General features: G+C 39.4%; 2 protein-coding genes across 3 annotated transcripts; both read right to left on the reverse strand.

The window, feature by feature from the left end:
* Positions 1–267: 267 nt before the first annotated feature.
* Positions 268–4,659, reverse strand: LOC111586999 (3-keto-steroid reductase/17-beta-hydroxysteroid dehydrogenase 7-like). Of its 2 annotated transcripts, XM_023296835.3 has the most exons (9): positions 4,498–4,659; positions 3,666–3,869; positions 3,446–3,538; positions 3,229–3,343; positions 2,625–2,819; positions 2,375–2,479; positions 2,210–2,266; positions 1,999–2,097; positions 268–1,873 (listed from the first exon to the last, which is right to left on the reverse strand). In XM_023296835.3, the coding sequence occupies exons 1-9, from the start codon at positions 4,530–4,532 to the stop codon at positions 1,739–1,741; spliced, it is 1,038 nt and encodes a 345-aa protein (XP_023152603.1). In that variant the 5' UTR covers positions 4,533–4,659; the 3' UTR covers positions 268–1,738. The 2 variants fall into 2 exon arrangements, 1 of the variants encoding a protein (XP_023152603.1); XR_008602920.1 differs by lacking the exons at positions 268–1,873; positions 1,999–2,097 and having other exon boundaries at positions 2,252–2,266; positions 2,584–2,819.
* Positions 4,660–5,771: 1,112 nt separating this feature from the next.
* Positions 5,772–20,767, reverse strand: LOC111586978 (discoidin domain-containing receptor 2-like). The gene is made up of 17 exons (XM_035942518.2): positions 20,620–20,767; positions 19,629–19,735; positions 18,394–18,496; positions 16,264–16,501; positions 14,127–14,274; positions 13,878–13,980; positions 13,599–13,782; positions 12,958–13,198; positions 12,768–12,833; positions 12,100–12,236; positions 9,262–9,472; positions 8,960–9,183; positions 8,568–8,695; positions 8,234–8,452; positions 7,904–8,138; positions 6,575–6,724; positions 5,772–6,471 (listed from the first exon to the last, which is right to left on the reverse strand). Exons 2-17 carry the CDS (start codon positions 19,702–19,704, stop codon positions 6,337–6,339), a joined length of 2,598 nt encoding a protein of 865 aa, XP_035798411.2. The 5' UTR covers positions 19,705–19,735; positions 20,620–20,767; the 3' UTR covers positions 5,772–6,336.
* Positions 20,768–21,894: the final 1,127 nt, after the last annotated feature.

Here is a 21,894-nt window from a genome sequence, read left to right on the forward strand (position 1 = left end):
GCCGGTGGACAGTCAGTGGCCTCGAGAAACCAGACCATAAACAAACCGCTAATTAACTCTGTGAGGCAGGAAACACGATGCGGCTATCAGGTGAAAACACAGCAGGTGGGTGTATCTGCATTACAGCAGGAAAGCAGCAACAGATGATACCACTGCTGGTTACTGATCTCAATGGAACTTGATGACCCTGACTTTGTTTGTCGATTAAAAAAGGAAGTATATAGAAGAAAGAAATACATTGTACACAAAAAATGTGAAAGGATTAGGTCATGAGACAAATGTAGTTTTATTTTTTGCACCAACTTTCAAGAAATAAAATGCATTTTTTCAATATTATACTAAAATATGAAAACGGCACATTAAGCAATGTGAATAGATTTGTAGAGAAGATAAAATAACTCATCACAAAAGGCCTTTTACTCCCACTCAGGTATTTAGTTATTCAAATCAGATCCAAGTGTGATGAAGGCCAAGTGGATGTTATGATTGGAATTCAAGTCTTTATAGCGCTGCTAACAGAAGCACTGAGCACATAATACACAGTTCCCTTTTCAAAGAAGAGTTAAGGATTGTGTTTTCTGCACGACTTTGACATCAGTGTCATGCTAAGAACAAGATGACTGCAGAATATAAAAGTTGCAATCCACAGAAATAAGTTTGGAGTTGTGTGAATATTAGAGCCAATTTGTGATTATTCCCATTTGATATTTACTTTGAATTAAAAATATATAGTGTTATTTTATATAAACCATGTGCAAGAATGAATACGTCGCCTCTTTGGTAAATGACAGATGTAAAAATCTGTATGTTTGTGCTGTGAGCTGAACAAATGAATGAAAAGTTGTGTAAAAAGTACAATAGCAGGAGCAATAGTATATTTAAAGAGCCCATATGATGCCTTTTAGGCTTTTCCCTCCCGTAGTGTGTTAAAGCTTTTTGTGCATGTAAAAGGTCTGCGAACTTATAAAGCCAAAGGTCCACACCAGAGAGAGGCCATTTCCTTATCTACCTGAAATACCTCATTTGAAGTCCACGCTTTTCTTCTGTTACTTGATTATGTCATCATGTAACACATTTGCATAAAACCTAGCGGCTAGTTTGGTCCTTAAAGAATGAGCAGCTTCCTAAGTAGAGCTACTTCTGCTAGGCATACATCCCATCAGATCTGGTGTTTCCATACAGATCAGATCAGTGTTGATTTGCTTGGTTGGGTCAGCTGACCAATCAGAGCAGACGGGGCTTCATGGGAAGGGATCCTTAGAGCAACAGGGGCTAAAATGGAAAGTTTCAGACAGAGGCAGAGAAAAGTTGCTGCACTAATGTGCAGTCTGAGAAAAATAATGTGTTTTTTGAACATTAAAGCATGTAAACATCTTCTAGCAGACCACAAAAACATAATTATGAAGCTGTAGATGTGGATAAGATGGGCTCTTTAAATAAGATAAGTCACTTATGTGGAATGTGGGAAAAAATAAATCCTTCTCTAACAAATAGTTGTACTTTGACATGCTGCTACTTCTTACATGAGCAGTGTTACCAAGTGGTTTCATTTGTCAACATACACATTTATCCAAAAGTCACTTACATAAATCCAAGTTGTGATCTTGACCGAGGCAGCTGAAGTACGGTTGTTACATTTCAATAAAACACACACCATTTAATGGTCCAATAGGAATGTAATGAATAAGAGCAGTAATGCTGGTTCAAATTGCATTTAGTCCATTTCAAGAGAGACTCGCTACTCTATGTCTCTCAGGTACTGCTGGTGAGCTTTATCCTCAGAATTTCTCTCATTCAGTTTCCTTCTTACTACTTTCTCTAGTTCCAGGAGTTTGGAAAAAAGAACCTCGGACATTTCACCATCAATGTCCATCTGAAACACAAACACAAGTACACAGAAAATCTGAATTAACTGCACGTAAATGAAGCATCTTAACATATCACTGTCCACGTTCCCCTGCTAGGCTCTCTATAACACAGTATCTCATAGTTACTCACTTGGCGAGGCTGGGTGTAATTAGTTCCAAGTCCTGATGTTAAACTGTGATACTTTGCTCTTGGATCCAGAGATTCTGGCTTTTGAAGAAACAGCCAGTGCTGTGAATGACAAGAGCAGGAATCCATGTTTATAGTGCATTTACTGTAGAGATAGCAGCATCTTTTAGAGGATTTTTCACATTGAAAATAACAGCACAGGCTGACGACATACCAGTGCCTCTGCCCCGTTGTAGGGTGTAAGTGTGAAAGTGTTAGTGAAAATCCGAATCTGTAATGCGAGATAATAAATATAAGAACATGAGGCAGTTCATATGTAGCATCAGTTATGTTTAATACAAAATAGAAAGAAAAAACACGTAAATAAATCACCACTAACCAGCCACATGATGGGCATGATGAGAGTCCAAAAGAATGAGGGGAGGATACCATAGGTCAGATTGGTCATCACCAGTCCAGGACATATTACAGAGGAGAACAGCCCCTGTCACAAAAAGAAGATAACAGGGAAACGATAAACCCTGCTGTCTGTCTGCTCCATCTTTCAGTTTGTAAATGACCATTTAAGGATTATTGAATATGACCTACGGTGATAAATATTACTGTGTCAGTGCAGTGCAGAGTGAAACCTGGCTGTTCTTGTGCCTGTTGAGGGCCACGCTGATCATATCTGAAGCATATTTAGAGGAGCTGTAGGGCTCCGTCCCATTTCTGTGCTGAATGTCATCGATGCTGAAGGCAGAGCGGCGGGCGTTACTGGAGGAGGTCCACACTACTCTGGTGGTGTGACCCGACTGACACAGCAGAGGCTCCAACTCCCTGATCTGGAACACAACACATAAATATCACCACAGCTTCACAGAGAAAACTGGCACAGGTGACACACATGGGTAACGTTTAGCAGGAAGAGGAATAATAATACAACATTGTGGATGCATGAAAACAATAACTTCATGAATCTGTCTACAATATCTCATTATACGTAACAGTTACACACTATAGTACAGACTGAAAGGCATTATCCACCTGTCAATGCTAATGTTGGACCATGGTGGATATTTTATTTTAAAGCCTTTCCAGGTTGATAAATATCATCATGCAATTCTAGCAGATACTGCACTACTTACTCTGTGTAGCTACAATTTAACACTGAGAACTGTATTATAGAAGATTAACAGATTTGTTGTCATTTTTTAGATTTAAATCCATATATGTGTGCGGTCTGTGGTGTACCAGGAGAAAATGACCAAAGAGGTTTGTGGCAAAAACTTCCTGCAGGCCGTCTGAGTTGAGGCGGTCCTGCTGAGTGAGGAGACCCTCTGCTGTCGCAAACATGTTGATGACATTCCTGCAGCAGAGGATGGACACTATTACAAAACAGCAGGGTCACTCAACTCTAGGCCAAATAAATCAAGACAAAGTGAATCATGACCTGGTTTTGGACGTTTACCTGGAAAACAGACCCTTGAAAAAGGCCCTAACGTCCACTTGTGGATTGGGCATAATTCCTGCATTTAGATACAGAAAATCAATCCTGCTGTATCTGTGGAAAAAGACAACGCACATTACAGAATGATCAATCTTAGTTTCATATCTGGGGATGTTACCACAGAGTGAAGACAACAATCAAAGAACAGCAGCATGAGGTCAGGAAGTCAAAGGTCTCTCACCTGGACTTGATCTCCTGAGCAGCGTTCAGCACTGACTGCACAGAACCCACATCCAGGTGCAGCAGGTCAATGTGGGCATCGATATGAGAGGTCAGGAGGGCAGAGCGGGCGGCCTCGGCCCGCTGCATGTTTCTGCAGGCCAGACACAGTCGAAGCTGGCTGTCCTCAGTGAGCAGCCTTTCGCACAAGGCCAGGCCGATGCCGCTGCAGACAGAGAGACAGATGGCAGACAAACAAAGCCACATTGCACATTAATAACAAACCGTCCCAGAAGAACTGAACGTGAATCATCTCACAGATTAAATAAAGCAATTCAGATATACTTCTCAATATAGAAGAAGCCTGGAGTAACAAAACTGGAGAATAAATAGTGACTACACTGAAAACATTTCTGTTTATGTTTTGGTGGCTCATCAGCTAAAGTGAATAATACAAACTATAATTTGTTTTTTTACTTTTGCACTGAAGTTGTGATTCTTGTAAATCTTCTCAACTCTAAAGTTTGATTAGATTTTCACCATGTGGGACCTTTAATATATCATTTGTTTTTGCTTTTTTCAGCATTTTAATGTAATGCAATGCATATAACCTGTGTACAGTTTGTAGCTATATCTTGTCTGGAAAGTATTTGATAATTAACTATAGTTAGAAATACACAGGTACATATTATAACAGCTCAAGAGAGATTTAGAAGCAGGTAATCTTTCTGGAGGAATGACTCTCTCTCAATGAAGCTATATTTTATTCGCAAACACGTTATCTCAGCTTGTTATCAGCTAATTTGTACAGTTAGTCTATATTATTAGTTATAACGTAGCTTCTGTGGACTCACCTGTTCGCTCCGGTTACAATAACAACTTTCTCCATGTCTGACCGGAGTTTGCAGCGGCTGTGGACGAAAATGAGCCCAGAACAAAGTCTAAAACGAGTTATTCACTCCCTGTAGTACACATTTACCCGCAGACGTTCAGCCCATCGTCCGAGTCATCTGCTAGCGCTCAGCCTATATGCAGCAGCACAGCCGTGGTGTGATTGGATGTCAACAAACAGCTGGCCAATCAGAATCCACCTACGGGGAGCGAGGAGGTCCAAACCGGAAAAAGAGCGCAATCATTAAAAGTGCAGCTTTGCAAGTTTGTTTGTGTACACTACGGGCCAAAAGTTTAGAAGTAACTTTCATGTTTATGTTCTCAATTTAAAAAAAAAAAAAACAGTATGAATTCTGTGGATTTTATGTTGTATTTACTGCATCTGCGTCTGGCAGATCACAAGAAGACTCTTATCACTCTGCCTGTTATTAAACCCCTGTACATACTGGGCATTTTACATTCTAACGCCATTCATCATATCTGTAAACTCATCTGCACCTACTTATATCATCTGCACATCTAAGCACACTCATTTGCACATTCCTGTATCACTCTTGTATATTCTTGTATATTCTGTTTTTTCCCTCCTCCATTATATTTTCTATATTCTTATTTAATTTTATGTTACCGTCACTTTATACCTGACCCTAAAATTCTGTGTTGTCTTATTGTTTACCACGTTGTTGAATACCCAACTGCTGTAACAACAGAATTTCCCTCTGTGGATTAATGAAGTCTAAGTCTATTTTCCTCAATTTACCTTTAGGTATGCATTGATGTTACTAGGTAATAGCGGAATAAATATTAACAAAAGAAAAGAAGGGCTTAGCTTTAGAGTTTAGAAGATTTAAAAGAGTCACAACTTCAGTGCAAAAGAAAAAAAAAATCACAGTTTGCATTATTCATTTTAGCGCTTTGACTTTTGAGAGTTTGTATTCAAAAATCCCAATAAATCTCTATTGTGTCCATATTTCTATAACTACCACGGAAATGGCAAGAAAGAAACAGCTGAGTAAAGAACAAGAGTACAGATACAAATACCTGATAACTGTAGTAAAAATTTATTCTGATTAGTGACTCTTTATATAATAATCACATTTATTTTGTTGCAAACTATGCCAATGAAACTATGATCAATTTTTGTATAAATCTGATCTTGCTTCTAAACTTTTGGCCTGTCGTGTACCTCGTACTCTTAGTAGGTGTAGAAAATGTTGATTAAAGTGTGGCAAACACAATCAATTATTATTTTTTCTTTATTTACAAGAATCCTTGGTCTGAAATATGATAAAAATGTTTGTTCTTTCCTACTTGTCCACTATATACAGCAAATTTATCTCTGCAACATGTTTATAAAACATGTAACTGAGCTTCTGCATGGTAAAACACATTCTCATCAACAAAATGTCAAAGGTCACACAACAGTGCTGGCATTCTCTAATAAATGTGCAGTAGAAATACATGGCTATGCATGGGTAAAAGACTTTAAAAAACATTCACAACTGTTTAATCTAGGATTACCATGAAGTACTCTATAAATAGACATAGCATGAGAAATAAAAAGTAGTTAATAAATACACAGAGGTGTGAGTACATTGTGCTAATTTGCATGATATCTACAATATCAGGCTCTGTTCAAGTGTATCTTCATGTGTCATTTTATACAGCACCATTGTGACAAGCAAGCATTTACAAAATCACTTGATGTGTTGCCCCTGACTCTGAATAAAATCCAAACAAATCCACACTGAAGGAATCAAAGAGGACAGTGCATGGCAGAGAGAAACTATAAATCCCATGTGCTATGCCGAACTCTCCATCAGCTGAGCGTGTATCTCCTGAAAGCTCGGCCTTTGCTTGGCGTTTCTCCTCCAACAGCTTAGCATGAGATCATTGTAGACTCTGTCAGGACAGCAGGGAGGCTTTGGAAGGTAAACCTGGGAGCACAGGACAAAGTAATCACTCTGTAGGAATCATGCTATATGTAGATACGGTAAAAATATGAGATAGTATAAGTTCAGAAACTGTGAATGCACTCACCTGCTTGCCTTGGTCTCTGAAAAACTCTCCTGTGTTTTCAATGACCTGCTCATCAGAGAGCTGGGAATAAGGCTGCTCTTTACACAGCGTCAGAATTTCCCACAGAGTCACCCCGAACGCCCAAACATCACTGGCCATGGTAAACTTACCCTGAGAGGACAGACAATAGACAACTAAAAGGCTGATCCAGCTGTTTTTAAACTTGTGCCCTGTTTTTACATATTTTTGAGTAAAAATGAACAACAAGAACAAAATGTTTGGAATCATTCTAATCTAACTGGCACAACAGTTGAATTCTATCCATTTGATTCTTTATGACATTTAGGGAACAAGTATTTTTTGTTCCAAAACACAGCATCTCTACAACAGAATGAATGTCGAGAAACAACCAACTATGTACTATTGGAAATGATAATGGGCAGATGGAAAATGGGATCATAGACCAGAAATCATAAGTCAGTAATGAGTCACACATTTGCGATGCATAGAGTTAATGAGGTTGTTGATGCTGCTTGTGAATATTGTCCAACTCTTGCTGAAGATTTTGGGGAACTTAGTGAACATTTTGGAGGACAGGATCATGTTGTCAGACTTGTCAGTCATGAGCTGTCTGAAATAAATTTTTAGAAGATAAATGAAGGAGTTGTAGACATGAAAATGTCTGGCTATGGCCCTAACTGACACACCAGCATTCAGCAGCCAACAGCTCATTCTTGTCTTTCTCTTGTCATCTGTGGCATTAATTTCCGATTAATATAATTTAAGGCCTTCTATAGCCATCGGCCAAAGGAATGTCTGTGTACCGGTCACACTATTTAATGACTGTCCTTTAAAACCCCACCTGACTAAAGTATGTATCAACTATATACTACAGAATTTGTTGGCAGTTTATTTATTTATTCTTTATTTTACCAGGTAAGATCAGCTGAGAACAATTTCTCATTTACAGTGACGACCTGGCAAGAGGCCCCAGCAACAGCTGAAACTTTTTGTTCACAATTGGCTAAATTTAACCATTTCCTAACCACAACAATTGAAATGAGACTTTTAACATTTTCTCTAAGTCATAAAAGAAGACAATTAGCGTGCAGTATTTCTATTTTTGTTTAGTGTACATACTGCTGGATTATCGAGGGGGTGCTGTTTTAGTACCATCATCCTGCCATTTCCTGCATGCTGATGACAGGTCAACAAAACATTGTGAACTAATAACTTCACCTCTATATTCTGCATGCAGCAGGTCTCTCTATTGCACAGTGGGGTTTACCACTCTTACGTCTACATTCAGGGAATAATGGGCTCACTGTCTCAGGTCATCAGATCACTCACTAGCAGGATGCTCTCCCAGGACATCCAGCGAATGGGCAGGACGGCTCGGCCCTGGATCCGGTAGTAATCTCCTCTGTACAGGTTCCGACTCATGCCGAAGTCAGCGATCTTTATGGTGAAGTTTTTACCCACCAGACAGTTACGTGTCGCCAGATCACGGTGGACGAAGTTGAGAGAGGACAAGTACTTCATTCCGGATGCAATCTGCACTGCCATGCCGATCAGTTTAGTGTAACTAAGAACACAGGGGGTCACAGGTAAAGAATTTCCATAGAATTGGCTACACATATTATTTAATTATTCCAATTTAATGTCAAGATAGGAGCCTACCTGACCAAACTCTTCTCTTCTTTCTCCTCCTGTTCTGTCTTGTCTTCATCAGCGGCCTCCTTCAGTCTGAGATTGCACAGAAACTGGTTCAGGTCTCCATTTTCCATGTATTCAGTGATCATGCACAGAGGGTCCGTGTCCACGCAAACCGCCAGCAGACGGACAATGTTGGGGTCCCTCAGGCGAGACATGATCCGGATCTCTTTCAGGAAGTCATTCCTGCAGCACAGCGGGAGCAGACAATTGCAATTTACTGCTTGATTAGCGACTGAAAAAGTAGCCACATTGAGCTGGAGACAAATTTCCTGCACATCTTTCTCCTAGCTGCTTTTACCTTGCGTTCTTGTTCGCATCTTCCCGTAATGTTTTAACAGCAACGAGCAGAGGTGACTCGTTGTTTCCCTCGATAGACAAATCCTCATCCAAAAAGTCCTGCATGCCCTCGGCCTCACACAAGTGCACCTGTTTAAAAAAGCACTTTGTCAGTCCATCATCCACTTGGCACCACTTGAAACCATCTGTTTAGCTCCGTTTAATGCCCCTCTGTGTTGCCTATCTGTCAGTGTGTAGCGTACAGCCACTGTATTTCACAGTCTGGTGCTTTTACTACACAGCAGCCTCCGTCATTTAACTTTATAAAAGACAGCTATAAAGTTACACTGACACATTGATGGCAAACAGAGAATATATAAAGGCATGCCAGCAAGCAGTAGAAACAGAATATACTTCTCCAAACTGGCCCTCTCCCAGTTTCTCCTTGAAGGTGAGCTTCTGTCTGGGAAACTCTCTCATGGATGAGTCAGTGCCAGCGAAGAGATTCATGCTGACAGCTGTGATGGAGTAGGTGCTGCTGTCTGAAGACTCCTGCAGACTGATGATATCCGCCTCTGCATAGTGGGGAGCTCCATCTGAACCGCTGGTTGTCAGAGCTCTGAAGGAGGCGCTCGGTTCTGATGTGGGAGAGAAACACACTATACAGAGCTGTAGCTTGAGCTGATGTTTTAGACGTCTGCCCTTTGTGAACTTACCAAGCTGCTCGGAGGACTGAGCAAACTCGGGCAGCTTCCGGATGAGGCGTGAAGGCTCTTGGTAGTCGGCACAGAGGGGGAAGATCCTCTCATAGGTGGAGTTGGAGGTCGAGCCGCCTTCGCTGGACAGAGAGGAGTGGCGGAAGGAGAAGGCCTGAGTCTGGACGGCGAGACGAGCGGTGAGTTCATCGTCCAACATGCGACGGGATGCCTGAAGAATCGCAACAATCAGATGCAATATGAGAGCTGTGCAGGACATCAGTATCTCGTTGTCTGCTGGTAAAGGCAGCAGTTGTGAGGGAGGGAAACAAGAGCTCATAAAATGTTTATCCATGCAGGGTTTTTTACCTATAAAGCCCTTTTCTGGCCATATATACAGGCACAAATCTCCTTCTGCGTTTACAATGTCATGTGGTGGAGGCACTGCATTGGTATTAGTAAAAGTACAGAAGTATGAGCAGCAATGTGTAAATAAAATGTTCAAGTAAAAGTACAGTTTTAGTCCCTCTGTTATATCACTATACATGGCATCATTAGATTATAAATACTGAAAAATCAGTGTGTCAGTGTGCAATTTTGAACTACTTAATATCCAGTTTTATATACAGGCAGCACATTGACAGATGACTAATGGAGAAGAGAAGAAAAAACAAAAAAATCAGTTTACATTTTTTGGACTTTTTCTCTCATCTTTCTTTTCTATTTAACATTATAGCAAATTAGCATAAATCACATCCGGTATTAATGAAGACTCACTGTGGACATCAGAGCACATAATGATCTGAAGACTTTAATCCCTCATTTAAACTTTGTGACGACACAGTGTTTAACATCTAAAATGCTTCACATTGCAGAAGGTTGTTCTCCAGATCATCACGCTTCAGAGACTTTTTTCAACACACCATATGGTGCTGATGGCACTGCACACCTGCTTGAAGTCATTTCCAGCTCATAAAACTCACATACAATCAAATCAAAATGTAATTTATTTTACCCCGTCTTTGATGTTGTCTTTTACAAAGCCAACCCAAAACATATACTGCATATTGATTTGCTGCTTTTTGTGTATATTATATACACAATATATGAACAACTGCTTGAATTATCGTAATTTTAAATGTCATGTAGTTGCCACAATCCCTTTTTTTTTTTTTTTTTTACACTCTTTTCCATTTGCTTTTGTTATTTGTAAATGTTGAGGGCATATTTTTGCATCACTCTTGTTCAAATAAGAATGCGGGTGGTGTCACTACCATAATGTCAAAGAACTGACATAATCTGAGGTAGATGAAGGAGTCAGAGCTTGTGCTTAAGTAAGATTAACGCTACTAACACTATGAGGCAAAGTCATGCTTTAACATGTTTGCTTAAGTAAAAGTTGAAAAGCCTTAGTGTGAGCGGCTGATTATCTGTGGGGGAACTAATGATTGGTTTGGCCGTTGCAGCAGGGGGTTCAAATTGATTGACGGACATAGCTCCAATATACTCCTGAACACTCCTGGACAGGTACGCGCTGTGCAGCACGCGAAACACTGCTAAGCTTTAGATTTTGTATTAATATTGTTTCTTCTTTTAAGACCAGTGTTCTGTGGCTGCAGTGCAGAGTCTGCTGACGGTGTCCCGGCTCGTAGGGTCGGACAGCCGAGGTAACCAAAATGTTTGTTTATGTTTATTGTTATCGTTCTGTTGCTTGATTGTGGTTAAACATTTCTTTGTTTCATTACAGTTTTGCCTCTGTTGCCTTGTCTTTTTGCTTGTTTATTTTGTTGTTTCTTTCTTTTAGTTTGTAGTCGTTTTGCCTAGTTTTGTATCAGTTTGCTTGGTTCGAGTTTAGTTTCGTTTCTCCCCATGTGTGTGTTTATCCTCAGGTTGTTGTGGCTGTGTTCTCTGGCTCAGTAATCAAGTTTCTCCCTTCCATAGCTGCGTAGGGCCTGTGTGACTTCCGGTTTTAATAACTGCATTTATATTAACATTAGTGTGTGTTGTGTGCTGAACATATTTTTGTACCAGAATAAAAACTGTATTTATATTTTTCTATACACGCCTCTGTATTCATTTGTGCACGTACCTGTGTTTAGTAGGGGAAACTCTCTGTTGAGAGGAAGGATTGTTAACAGTCTTAGGTGGTGTTGTCGGTTCTGTGTTAAAAGAAACCAAAAGACCCTCACCAGTCCTAACTTGGTTACATAAGCATCAAAATATACTTAAACTAACAAAGTTAAAGTACTCATTATGCCGAATGGCATATTTCTAATTATGTATCATATTGTATTATAATTATTGCTTTGTTTATGTGTTCGTTACTTCTACACTGGAGCTGGTAAAAGCAATTTAAATATTTCGTATAGTTTATTTGCTGGTAAGCTTTTGAATTTCCCCTCAGGGATCAATAAAATTTTAACTTAATCTAAAATATAATTTCTTCATTTATTTTTTATTCATATATATTAATTTTGTGTTTTTAGGATAATTTTGTGTTTTTAGGATAATTTTGTGTTTTTAGTATCCTGGTGTGCATCTATTTTTTTTCTTAATTTTCTTTAAGTTGTATGTACAATGTAGATATTTTATGTCTTGATTTATAGATGTGTTCTCTTGCTTTTCTGATTGTCACTTTGCTGCTGTGACATTGCAAAGTTCCCCTTGTGGGACTAATAAAGGATATTCTATTTGTTGATTATATTTTAGATTATTAAACTAAATTTGCAAAGCAATTAAAGTTATCAAATAGATGTGATGGAGTAAAAAGTGTAATATTGGCCTCTGAACTGTCATTGAGTAGAAACATAAAGTAACAGAAACACATCAAACGAATAAGTAAAAAAAAACTCTTCTTACCTTTTCAAGCATCTTTTGCCAGACCTGCCGCCACAGGATGATGACGATGATAGCCAATAGGATGGCTATAATGGCCACCAAGCAGCCAATCAGGATCCTCGTGTTGCTGTCATCCACTTTATGAGTGGGATCATCTCCTAACAAACCAGGTCAGAGTTGAGATGGATTTATTGTAATCCGTCACAAATCTTATTAGAGTATATTATAAAAATCATTACATTGTTCTCGGATAATCTCCTTCATGTGTCATTACAGTTACATTAAGAAGCCCATTGATCTTATTGATAATAAGTAATTTCTGATACTCTCAGCAGGGGGCAGTGTTGAACCAGAAAACTATTTATTTAAGCTTTAAACTGTGCACTTACCTGCACTTAACAAAATCATTATACATTACAGCGAGAAGTGAGAGATGGAGTCAAGAAATTAGTGAAATGATGATGATCTTCTAAATATTTAACAAGCTTTCATAAATAGTGTTTTTTTTTTTTTGGATGAATAAAACAATTGTCATCCCATGTTTTGTTTACAAGCACATCTTTTCCCAGTGGCCCATAAATCAGCTGGTCTGTTGCAGGCATTTTTCTCCACCTCCTGACAGTCGCTCCAGTAAAAGTACAGCAATAACCCAAAGAAATAAAAAAATCCCAAGAGGCTCGGTTGTTTACCTGGCAGTGTGTTTGTGGGATGTCCATGTTTGCGAGGAGCCAGAGATGTATTGTAAACCGCTGAGCCTGAAAGAAACAAAGGAGGGAAGACGAGGCTAAAGGCTGCACAGTGAAGCCAGGCACTTCAGTAAACATGCATTACCACTGTATCATGGAGTTAAAGCTTCTAGGGGGACGTGTCCTTTACTACCTGACTGGAAGGCCACCTCACTGAACAGCATCCAAAGGTCACTGAAGTGGAAACGGCATTTGATGGCGCTGGCCGTTCGATCCCCGAGGGGCACGTTGACAAAACGGGCGCTTTGGCTGGTGCGGTCGACAGCAGGCCTGAAGGTCACGGGGTCGGACTCCCAGTCTGACCCTGACCGGAAGTAACAAGTGACCTGTCTGAACATCCTCACTCCTCGGCCAAACATGTTACTGCAGTGAACCTGGAGGCGACACATGTAGAGGAAATCAAATGTTTGCTGCAAATGCTCAGTTACCATGTTGCGATCTTTGACGAACAGGCATTTTTGTTTTCATTCAGCTAACAAGCGCACAGGAGCCTGAAGCGGAAGCTGAAGATGCAGGAGCAGGTGTAGCGATGACTAATCTGTCCTGCTGTGCATCTACCATCTGAAATAGACTAATTATACAAGAAATGTAATTTTCACACTACAAGGCTATTCAACGTCCATTTAAAAAAAAAATGTATGTCCCAATAAAACTTCTAGCGGCTATAAAAGATGGGTGCTTGCCCAGCGTGGCACAGTACAGCTCCATTCAGCAGCAAAATATTCCACTGTTTCACTCTTGCGCTGAAGTTCGTACCCCACACTGGCTTCTTACCTTCATGGATGTGAAGTTTCGGACGTGGTCGAACTCGAAGATTGTCTCCACGTAACCTTTGGGGAAGCTCTTGTTGCTCCATCCCACGTAGTCGTATCCGGGCCACATGCCATAGATGTGGCTGTGGAGGAAGTCGTCCAGACCCCAAGTGCCGTCTGTGAGCTGGCCGAGGCCCTTGGTCAGTCTGGTGGTGGGGAGAAATTTGCGAATTCATGAGCGCTCTGTTAGCTCAAAAAGAAGAAGTCAGGTTTGAAGAACGTTACAACACTAAATTGAGACCTTTCAGCTGAAGCGCCATCGTACACAGAGTCATTAAAGAAGACGTCCAGGCCTCTGTAGATCATTTGGTCTCCATCTGGGATGCTATAAGACATCAGGCCGTCTGAAACAGGCAGATCAAAATGACAAATTATGACTGATTTATTCAGATACACAAAAAAATGCAGCATGTACACTACAACAAAACTGGATAAAAGCAAACGGACTGTGTGAAGATGTTCCATTCTATAATGAGAACCAGTGACTGACCCAGCCATTCACACCCGTACAGCTCCACTCTCATGCACACGATCATGGAGTGATCCGTCACAGGCATGAAGCGAACAAAGCGAGCGATGATGGGAGGCTCCAGATCCTTCAGGACCACATCGTATGCATTCCTGTTGCCCTCGATGACCTGACAGAGGAGAGGCAGATGACAGAATTTAGACTGGGAATGAAACGTGCCATGAATGAAAACCGAACCACAGAAATATACACACAGTGTTAATGCTTTCAACAGGAAGTGGAGCTGCTGAAAAGACTAAATTGCTATGTGTAGCAGCATAAATGTATCATTGTCAAATCAGATGTGATGTAAATGTTCAAATTTTTAAAGGCTAAACCTTTTTATTTTTTTTACAGTAAAAGATGGAATGAAGCACGTTTTTAAACCCTAAAATCAACAATATCAATACATTCCTTTACCTTAAATGTATCAAATGTTTTACCGTAATTTTGTGGTAGCATTCTGGCAACCACAGCTGCTGAAATTTTATTGTGAAAACAACATTTTTCTCCTCTCTTCTTTCTGTTTAAAGCTCCTAAAATGCACAAAGTTAGTCAAGTTAAATGTCTGTATTTGAATATGTCCTATTACATTTTCACCGAGGATTCCAAATCCACTCTCAGTGAAGGTCTGCCATCTAGCAAATTGCACTGCCACATCCTGCTCTTCAAATTGGACTTTTATCATATATATATATATTTTGCAATTTAACTATCTCATCTGCTCAGTAGAACACACTGGTGAATGGCCAAAGTTTCCCATCGCAAACTAGATTTCCAAAAGCTTGGAAATAGAGTTAGAAGGAGGTGCAGAAGTCTAGTTTCCTTTCAGACCACCTGAATTACAATATGTTGAAAGTTTAGTGTGGAACTTTTGCACAATGATGCCAAAAGATACTGCCTACTGGAGCTTTAAGTACCAGTATTTCATACATTGTTTTATATTTATAATCTGCAATCTGTTTTGCATAAAATTCTGTCTCTAAAGTAAAGAGCAGTGAATGCAGTGAGGCTGAAAACATGAAACATTTTCCTCAGAAATGTGGTGAAGTAACAGTATAAAATAACAAATGAAGTACAAGGAACTAAAATTTGTACTCGGGTACAGTACTTGAGTAAATGTACTCAGTTACATTCCAACACTCTCATTCAGACTTTAAAGTCTTTTTGTAGACTTTAAAGTCTGAGAAAGAATTTAATATCATTAAAAATTAAACTGCTGTCTAATGCCTATAGATTAAATATCTTTGGGATTTGCTAAGACTCTTCATCTCGTTTAAGTATACAAACTCAAAGTGGTTACCTATTTTTACCCTTTTATGCACAAAATGGGTCAAAAGTGACCCAAATCCAATGGAAAATGGGTACCTCCTGACCCACACTGCACATCATAGGGTTAAAACTCTATCATAGACTACTGTCATGCCCATAATGTCAGCCCAGTCTCTAAAGCAAACCTGTCACAGCAAACTCCTGATGCAAATAGGACAATATATAGCCAGGAGCACTGGTTATATAAGATCAGAAGTACTCAAACCTTGCTTGTACGTACATAAAATATCACAGTGTAGAAATGCTCTGTTACAAACAGAAGTCTTGTGTTCAAATTTCAAAACTATTAGCTTCAAAATATACTTAATGCGCCAAAAGTGAAAGTCCTCATTGTTCAGAATGATCCATTTCAGAAAAATGTATATTATATTACTGGATTATTGATGCATTAATGTGTGACTGCCAAAAGTGAAGCTGATGTTTAACATTATTTACTGTTGGGTAGTTTGTAAATTCACCCTGGAGGTCAATAATGGTATGAATAATTGAATCATAATGGATAATAATACATTTGTTGATTGTATTCTGTATTATCAATTGGATTTGAAAAGTAACTTTTAACTGACGGTATCAAATGAATGTAGCTGAGTCGAAAGTACAATATTTGCCTTTGAATTGTATTTCAGTAGCAGAAAATAGAAATACTCAGTTAAAGTACAAGTACCTCAAAACTTAAGTAAATGCAAAGACATGTGGGTCTAAAGTGAATCAGATGTGTTAGAACAGAGCAGCACATGAGACTAAGAATGAAAGATAAGCCGCATGTTATATCTCGCCATCAGCTCACCTGCCTTCCCTTCCTATCGTGCCATCCCACCCAGTTGCTGCCGTCTCTGCTGTACTTGATCCTGTACCTCTGGGCAAACTCATTACCCATGCCGTCAGCATGGCGACCTTGGGTGCCCACGAGCGTGATAAAGTGCAGCGAACGCAGGTCCACCTGGAGATACTCTTTGAGGCCGTCCGGCTCTGACATGATGTCAGGACACCAGGCGCCGTCACCGTCTCCGTTGTCAAAGTCAAGTCTGCAGAGAGGAGGCGGTGAAGGAAAGGAGGGATCATGAGGGATCAGAGTTCAGATACACAAACATGGACAGGAGGAGAGGTGGAGAGAGGACATGAGAAGAGGAAAGAAATGTTGAAAGACATGAGTGCAGGAAGAAGAGGGACTGAGAAAAAGAAGTGCAAACAGAGGGAAATGTTAGTGACATTATCTGCTAGAACATGTTTTTTTTCTATGTTAAGGAATGCATGAGAACGTGTTCAACTACTACATAATGTCACTGGACATGTCGTTAAAAACGTTGCAACTATCTAACATGCATCAGTTCTTTAACTGTCACATATGCTGAGCGTCAAACCAGACAAAGCGAACCAGCTGCTGTCATTAGGTTCATATTTACCACGTGAAGATAAGAAGTAAACATCTTCTCATGTCACTCTCATTAAGAAAGAGAATGCATATATAATAAAATACCATACTGTTATTTTATCTTTGACCCTTACCTAACACAATACTGCTTTTAACCACTTTATTTATATTGAGCTTATCCTTGACTTTATTAACTACACTTAACTAAACGATCTCATCTCCAAGTCCATTTAGTAACTGCTATGAGGCTTTTAATTCATCACACACAGTCTTCTTCTGCAGACACACCTTGCTGCGCGATTGTGAAGTTTGTTCAGCAATTCCAGCTCAAACAAATTCATCCCAAAGATAATGTGATTTGATAAAAAGCTCCTGCACAGCTACTAAATGGACCTGGGCCCAGCTGTTCAGATATAATCAGACTGGATTTCAGCTATCAGATTGGATGAAATCTTGAAAATGGTTTGTTTATAGTAATTATTTATATATTTATATATATATATATATATATATATATATATATATATATATATATATATATATATATATATATATATATATATATATATATATATATGGCCTACAAAAAAAAATCTGGAATATCCTGATTAAGGGTGGATTCAAGGTGGTTTTCATGAACAAAATGTAATAATGTTTTGAAATTTGTCAATACAGCATTTGCATCAAATATATATATATATATACATTTATTACACTTGGTTTGTTTAACCATTGCAGGGATAAAGTAGGCAGATGAAGAATAAATCTGATCATTTTATATTTCATTAACTATTGGACATTCAGGTTGTTGTGATTTAAAACTATAGACTGTATAATACCTTTATTATACAGTCTATGTTTAAAATATATGTTGACAATGCATTTGTGAATTATGTATATTTGTTTCTCTGTATTTATTTGTTGTGGGTGAGATGTTTACTCTGAATGTTTAAGAGTTGCTTGTGCTGCTTTATTGTGCTGTTTTCTGTCCCTTCAAATCAAATATCTAATGTGAAACCATGCAGCCTGTCGTTCTTTCTGTAGCTAGTAGCCTTCATTGTAATATGTAGTTGAGAGCACCATTAGGAGAACTGCTAATCCAGATTTGGTAATCTTTAAAAGTTTGTATCTGGATCAGGATGATCCAACCCAATGTTGCTTTTAAAAACCAGCCTAAAAGTAAGATAGATTACCTGCTGATGGAGAGCAAAATATGACATCAATTTTATCCAGGGTAAAACTGTGGGTGTGATTATTCTTTTGGTTTGCTTTTTGCTGTATTAAGTTGTAAGGCAGTTTGTAAAAACAAAGCAGCTCGTTAGTTTGGAGTAAATAGAAGAATTTGCCACGAGAAGCAATGACCAACATGACTGAAAATAAGAAGTTTCATGTAAGAAGAAACCAAACTTTAGAAAGAAAATCACTGGAAATGGAAAATGTAAGATAGTGCTTGTTGGAACAAAAGCTTAGTAAACACCTGGCATCCTGTCCAGTGACATACTTAAAGCATAAATGGTAGGAAAAGAAGTGTACAAATGAACATGCCTTCCGAATCTTGCAGCAGTGGACTCAGACCACTGACTGGAAGCAGAGATGTCCTCGTCCTGAATCTGCCCACCGGTCATACCGAGAGGATAGCGGCACATTTCTGCAAACACATGAAGCATCAATGATGCCCATTGCTCACATTTTTTTATATGTGCTGCATGTTTGTACATGTGACTGAGAAATATGCTTTCACATGCCACAGCCTTTTCATATCCTTGCAGGAGTTGAGTGTTAAGTGGTCAGAGCTCGTCCCTTCCCCCCTGCTCTTTTCCTGCAGCCCTGCAAGGCCTCAAAAGCCAAACAGAGGCATCACTGTGTAGGTGCCAGTCTAAGCAAAATGAGAAGGGAGTGTCCTCGGAGCTGCCCACTCTTCATTTTTCATCCGTTTTCATAATTTCTACCAGAGACACGTGAGGGAACCTTTGGACTTTTAAAGGCCAGGCGTCGGCTGGACATGAACTCGTATGCTGTGTGCAAGAAATAGGTTCAACAGCAACACGAGTAGCATTATAGTGTTAATATAATTCAGCAGCCAACTCCATCTACCAGTGTCACCGTTTACTCCTCTCATTGCTACCTGCTCGTTAACGCACATTGTGTTTTATTCACAATTCCACCAAAACCCCTCACATGGACTCGGAGGCAGCAGACGGACAAACAAGCCTTTGACTGTGAAAATATTCTAAGTGGGAAGCTGAATGTGTGTGAGGGGAAGCCTGTGTAGGTGTGTGTGTTACCTACAACTACGCCTACAAATTTTAACTTTTTTTTTTTTTTTTTTCCACAAATGCCCCCTGCTTGTGAAAGCTCTGCCTGTTCGGAGGATATTTGCTTTCTGGCCATTAGGTAAACCACACACACACACACACACACACACACACACACACACACACTGACCGACACACACAACACATTATATTCTTGCATTCAGAGCCCACCCACCTAAACCTGCTTTCCTGCTCCATCTTGTCAACACGCTCATCCCTCAGGAATATGAAGAAGTTATTTAAAGCTTGAATATAACATATGCATATGTCTGGCTCGTACGCTTTGCTCTGATCACAATAAAAAAAGAAGCTCATCTCAGTCTAACACTGAATTTCTGATTCTCATGCAGTAAATGCCTGAGGATTAATCCCTGTAATGGCTACTGTTTCCAAACTGTCCTTCTTCAAGATACTGAATCCCTTCCTGTCAGCTTAATGGCAGAAAATGTAGAGATAAATGTCTACCTGGGTTGACTTGGGCTCTTACAGTGACAGCCAGCAGGATAAAGAAGATCTGGACTGAGATCAGTTTAACCTCCATGACCTTCACGTCTTCTCAAGAAGCTGCACACCTGGAAGGAAGGTGGTAGATCAGTGGGTGAGATTAACATTAACATCAAGGCCATCTGATGTAAAATATTAATTCATTTCCTCAGCAGGCCCAGTGTTTTATAAATTTGGATGATGGTGATGAATTCACAGGCTTTAATTGTGAAGCCAGAAAGGCAGTTTTGCATACTCATGAGGCTCTGTTGAAAAACTAGCGTGCAGGGACAACCTGAGAGCCAAACGCCTGGTGTGCAAACGACATGGACGCAAATGCCGCCAGCAGTGAGTCCCCGGTTTCATTCCCTGGTGGCTGAACCTTTATTGTCATTCCCTTGCTAGTGTTACCCCACAATTCCTGTCTCTCTCCTCTGTATTTATCTACTTAAGACAAAACCGCCAACAGATTATTTAAAAAAATCCAACAGTAGAATGTAAAAAAACAACAATAATGATGTTGTTAAGCATACAAAGCATTGCAGTTTAAAGATATAAATATAAAGGTAACATTTGCAACTCAGGAATATGTTTATTTCTTTCATTTCATGCATAAACATAAGTGGAATATTAAGGGTGGAATTTATACTGAATTGATGTATTGCATCACAGCAGTATACTGTAGAGAAACCTTGAGTCTTTAATGCACATTTCACTAGAGTTTTCATTTCTGTCGCCGTGTTATGATGATCAGTGACTACTTTCTGGTGTAAGAGCTACTTGAGTGTAAATATGAGGGTGACTGATTAAAATATACACAGATAAATGCACTACTTCTACTTACTTTAGAAGTGAACATTTTTCTTCATGATGTCAGTCCCTAAACTGAACCACTCTGACACAAACTTTTTCTGAAGTCACCGTAGCCGCTTGGATTAACGGCCACATATGAGAAAATATGGATTTGACTTACTTTTTGCAAGTTCCTCTCTTCTTTTTTATGAAACCATCTGTCTCGGGGAATATTCCACATCTACTGTGAGTTGATGCATTCAGCACTGTGAGCTGCTGACCTCTTCCTCGGAAGGACTTTCTGGGAGTGGAAAAGAGAGAGAGAGAGGCAGACAGAGAGAGAGAGAGAGGAAACTGAGGCTGATGTAAGAGTCTTTCTGGCTGGAGGAAAGAAACAGAGAAAATAACACGGTTTAGGATTTTGAGGTGAGGCCAAAATCCCAGAATTCCACCTGATATACGAATGGTTTCAATTATGGCCCACAAAGGCAGCTGAGAGTTGCAGTAGCTGGCAGCTTCCAACATGCACTACTGACAAAAACAGACTAGAGGTCATTTCCTTACAGAGGAAAACCTGCTAATTACTGAAGTATGATGACATGATGTTCAAGAAAACACTCACTGGATACAAACAAGATGAGTGGAGTTATGTAATAAAAGCAAAATGGACGGAGTAGCTGGACCAGAACGGGAACAGAAGCTAGTTTAGTGGTCACAGATTAGGTTGAATTTGGTTGAATGGAAAACCCCATGGTATGTATGTTAAATTGTGTTCTCGTTACTCTGAATAAAAGCTTACAAAGGTTTTAGACACAGTTAAAGTTCATGTTCATGTTTTCTATATTCATTCAGAGAAGAAACCCAGACCTGCATGAGTTTAACACAGAATTAAACAATTCTTCTCGATGTTTTGTATGAAAATAGTGTCTGAGGTAAATGTGTCGGCAAAAAGAAGGAAGAAAAGAAAAATAAGACTTTTATTACAGCTGTTTATTTAAAGCCACACATTCCCTTTTTTAACTTAAGCTTGCTTTTCTTGCAACCACAAGTATTTCAAGGGTTTTTAGTACATCTGAGATCCCTGATTTTTAACTGCTGATCAAGAACAACAGCAGCACCTGTCATCATAAGGTTAGCGTGTCCATGCTAAATCTGTCAAGAAAGCTCATGTACACATAAAGGAATTGTTTGATATGTTGGGGAATAGGCCGAATTCCAGCTGCAGTCAGTGCTATGGACAATGGTTGGAGACAGCAAACTCCAACTTAGTTAAATACAAAAGTTCCAAGACAGTCTGAAAGTACTTGAAATAATCACACTGTGCAGAATTTTGATGTCAAACCACAGCAGCACAGTATAATGCATGGACACCTAAAGAGAAAACACACTATTTGCCATTGAGGAACTTTACATCTTTTTACTTCTCTCCTGCTCTCTGTGCTCAGATGTCATACAA

This window comes from Amphiprion ocellaris, chromosome 10 (genome assembly GCF_022539595.1).
Source record: "Amphiprion ocellaris isolate individual 3 ecotype Okinawa chromosome 10, ASM2253959v1, whole genome shotgun sequence".
NCBI lineage: Eukaryota > Metazoa > Chordata > Actinopteri > Pomacentridae > Amphiprion > Amphiprion ocellaris.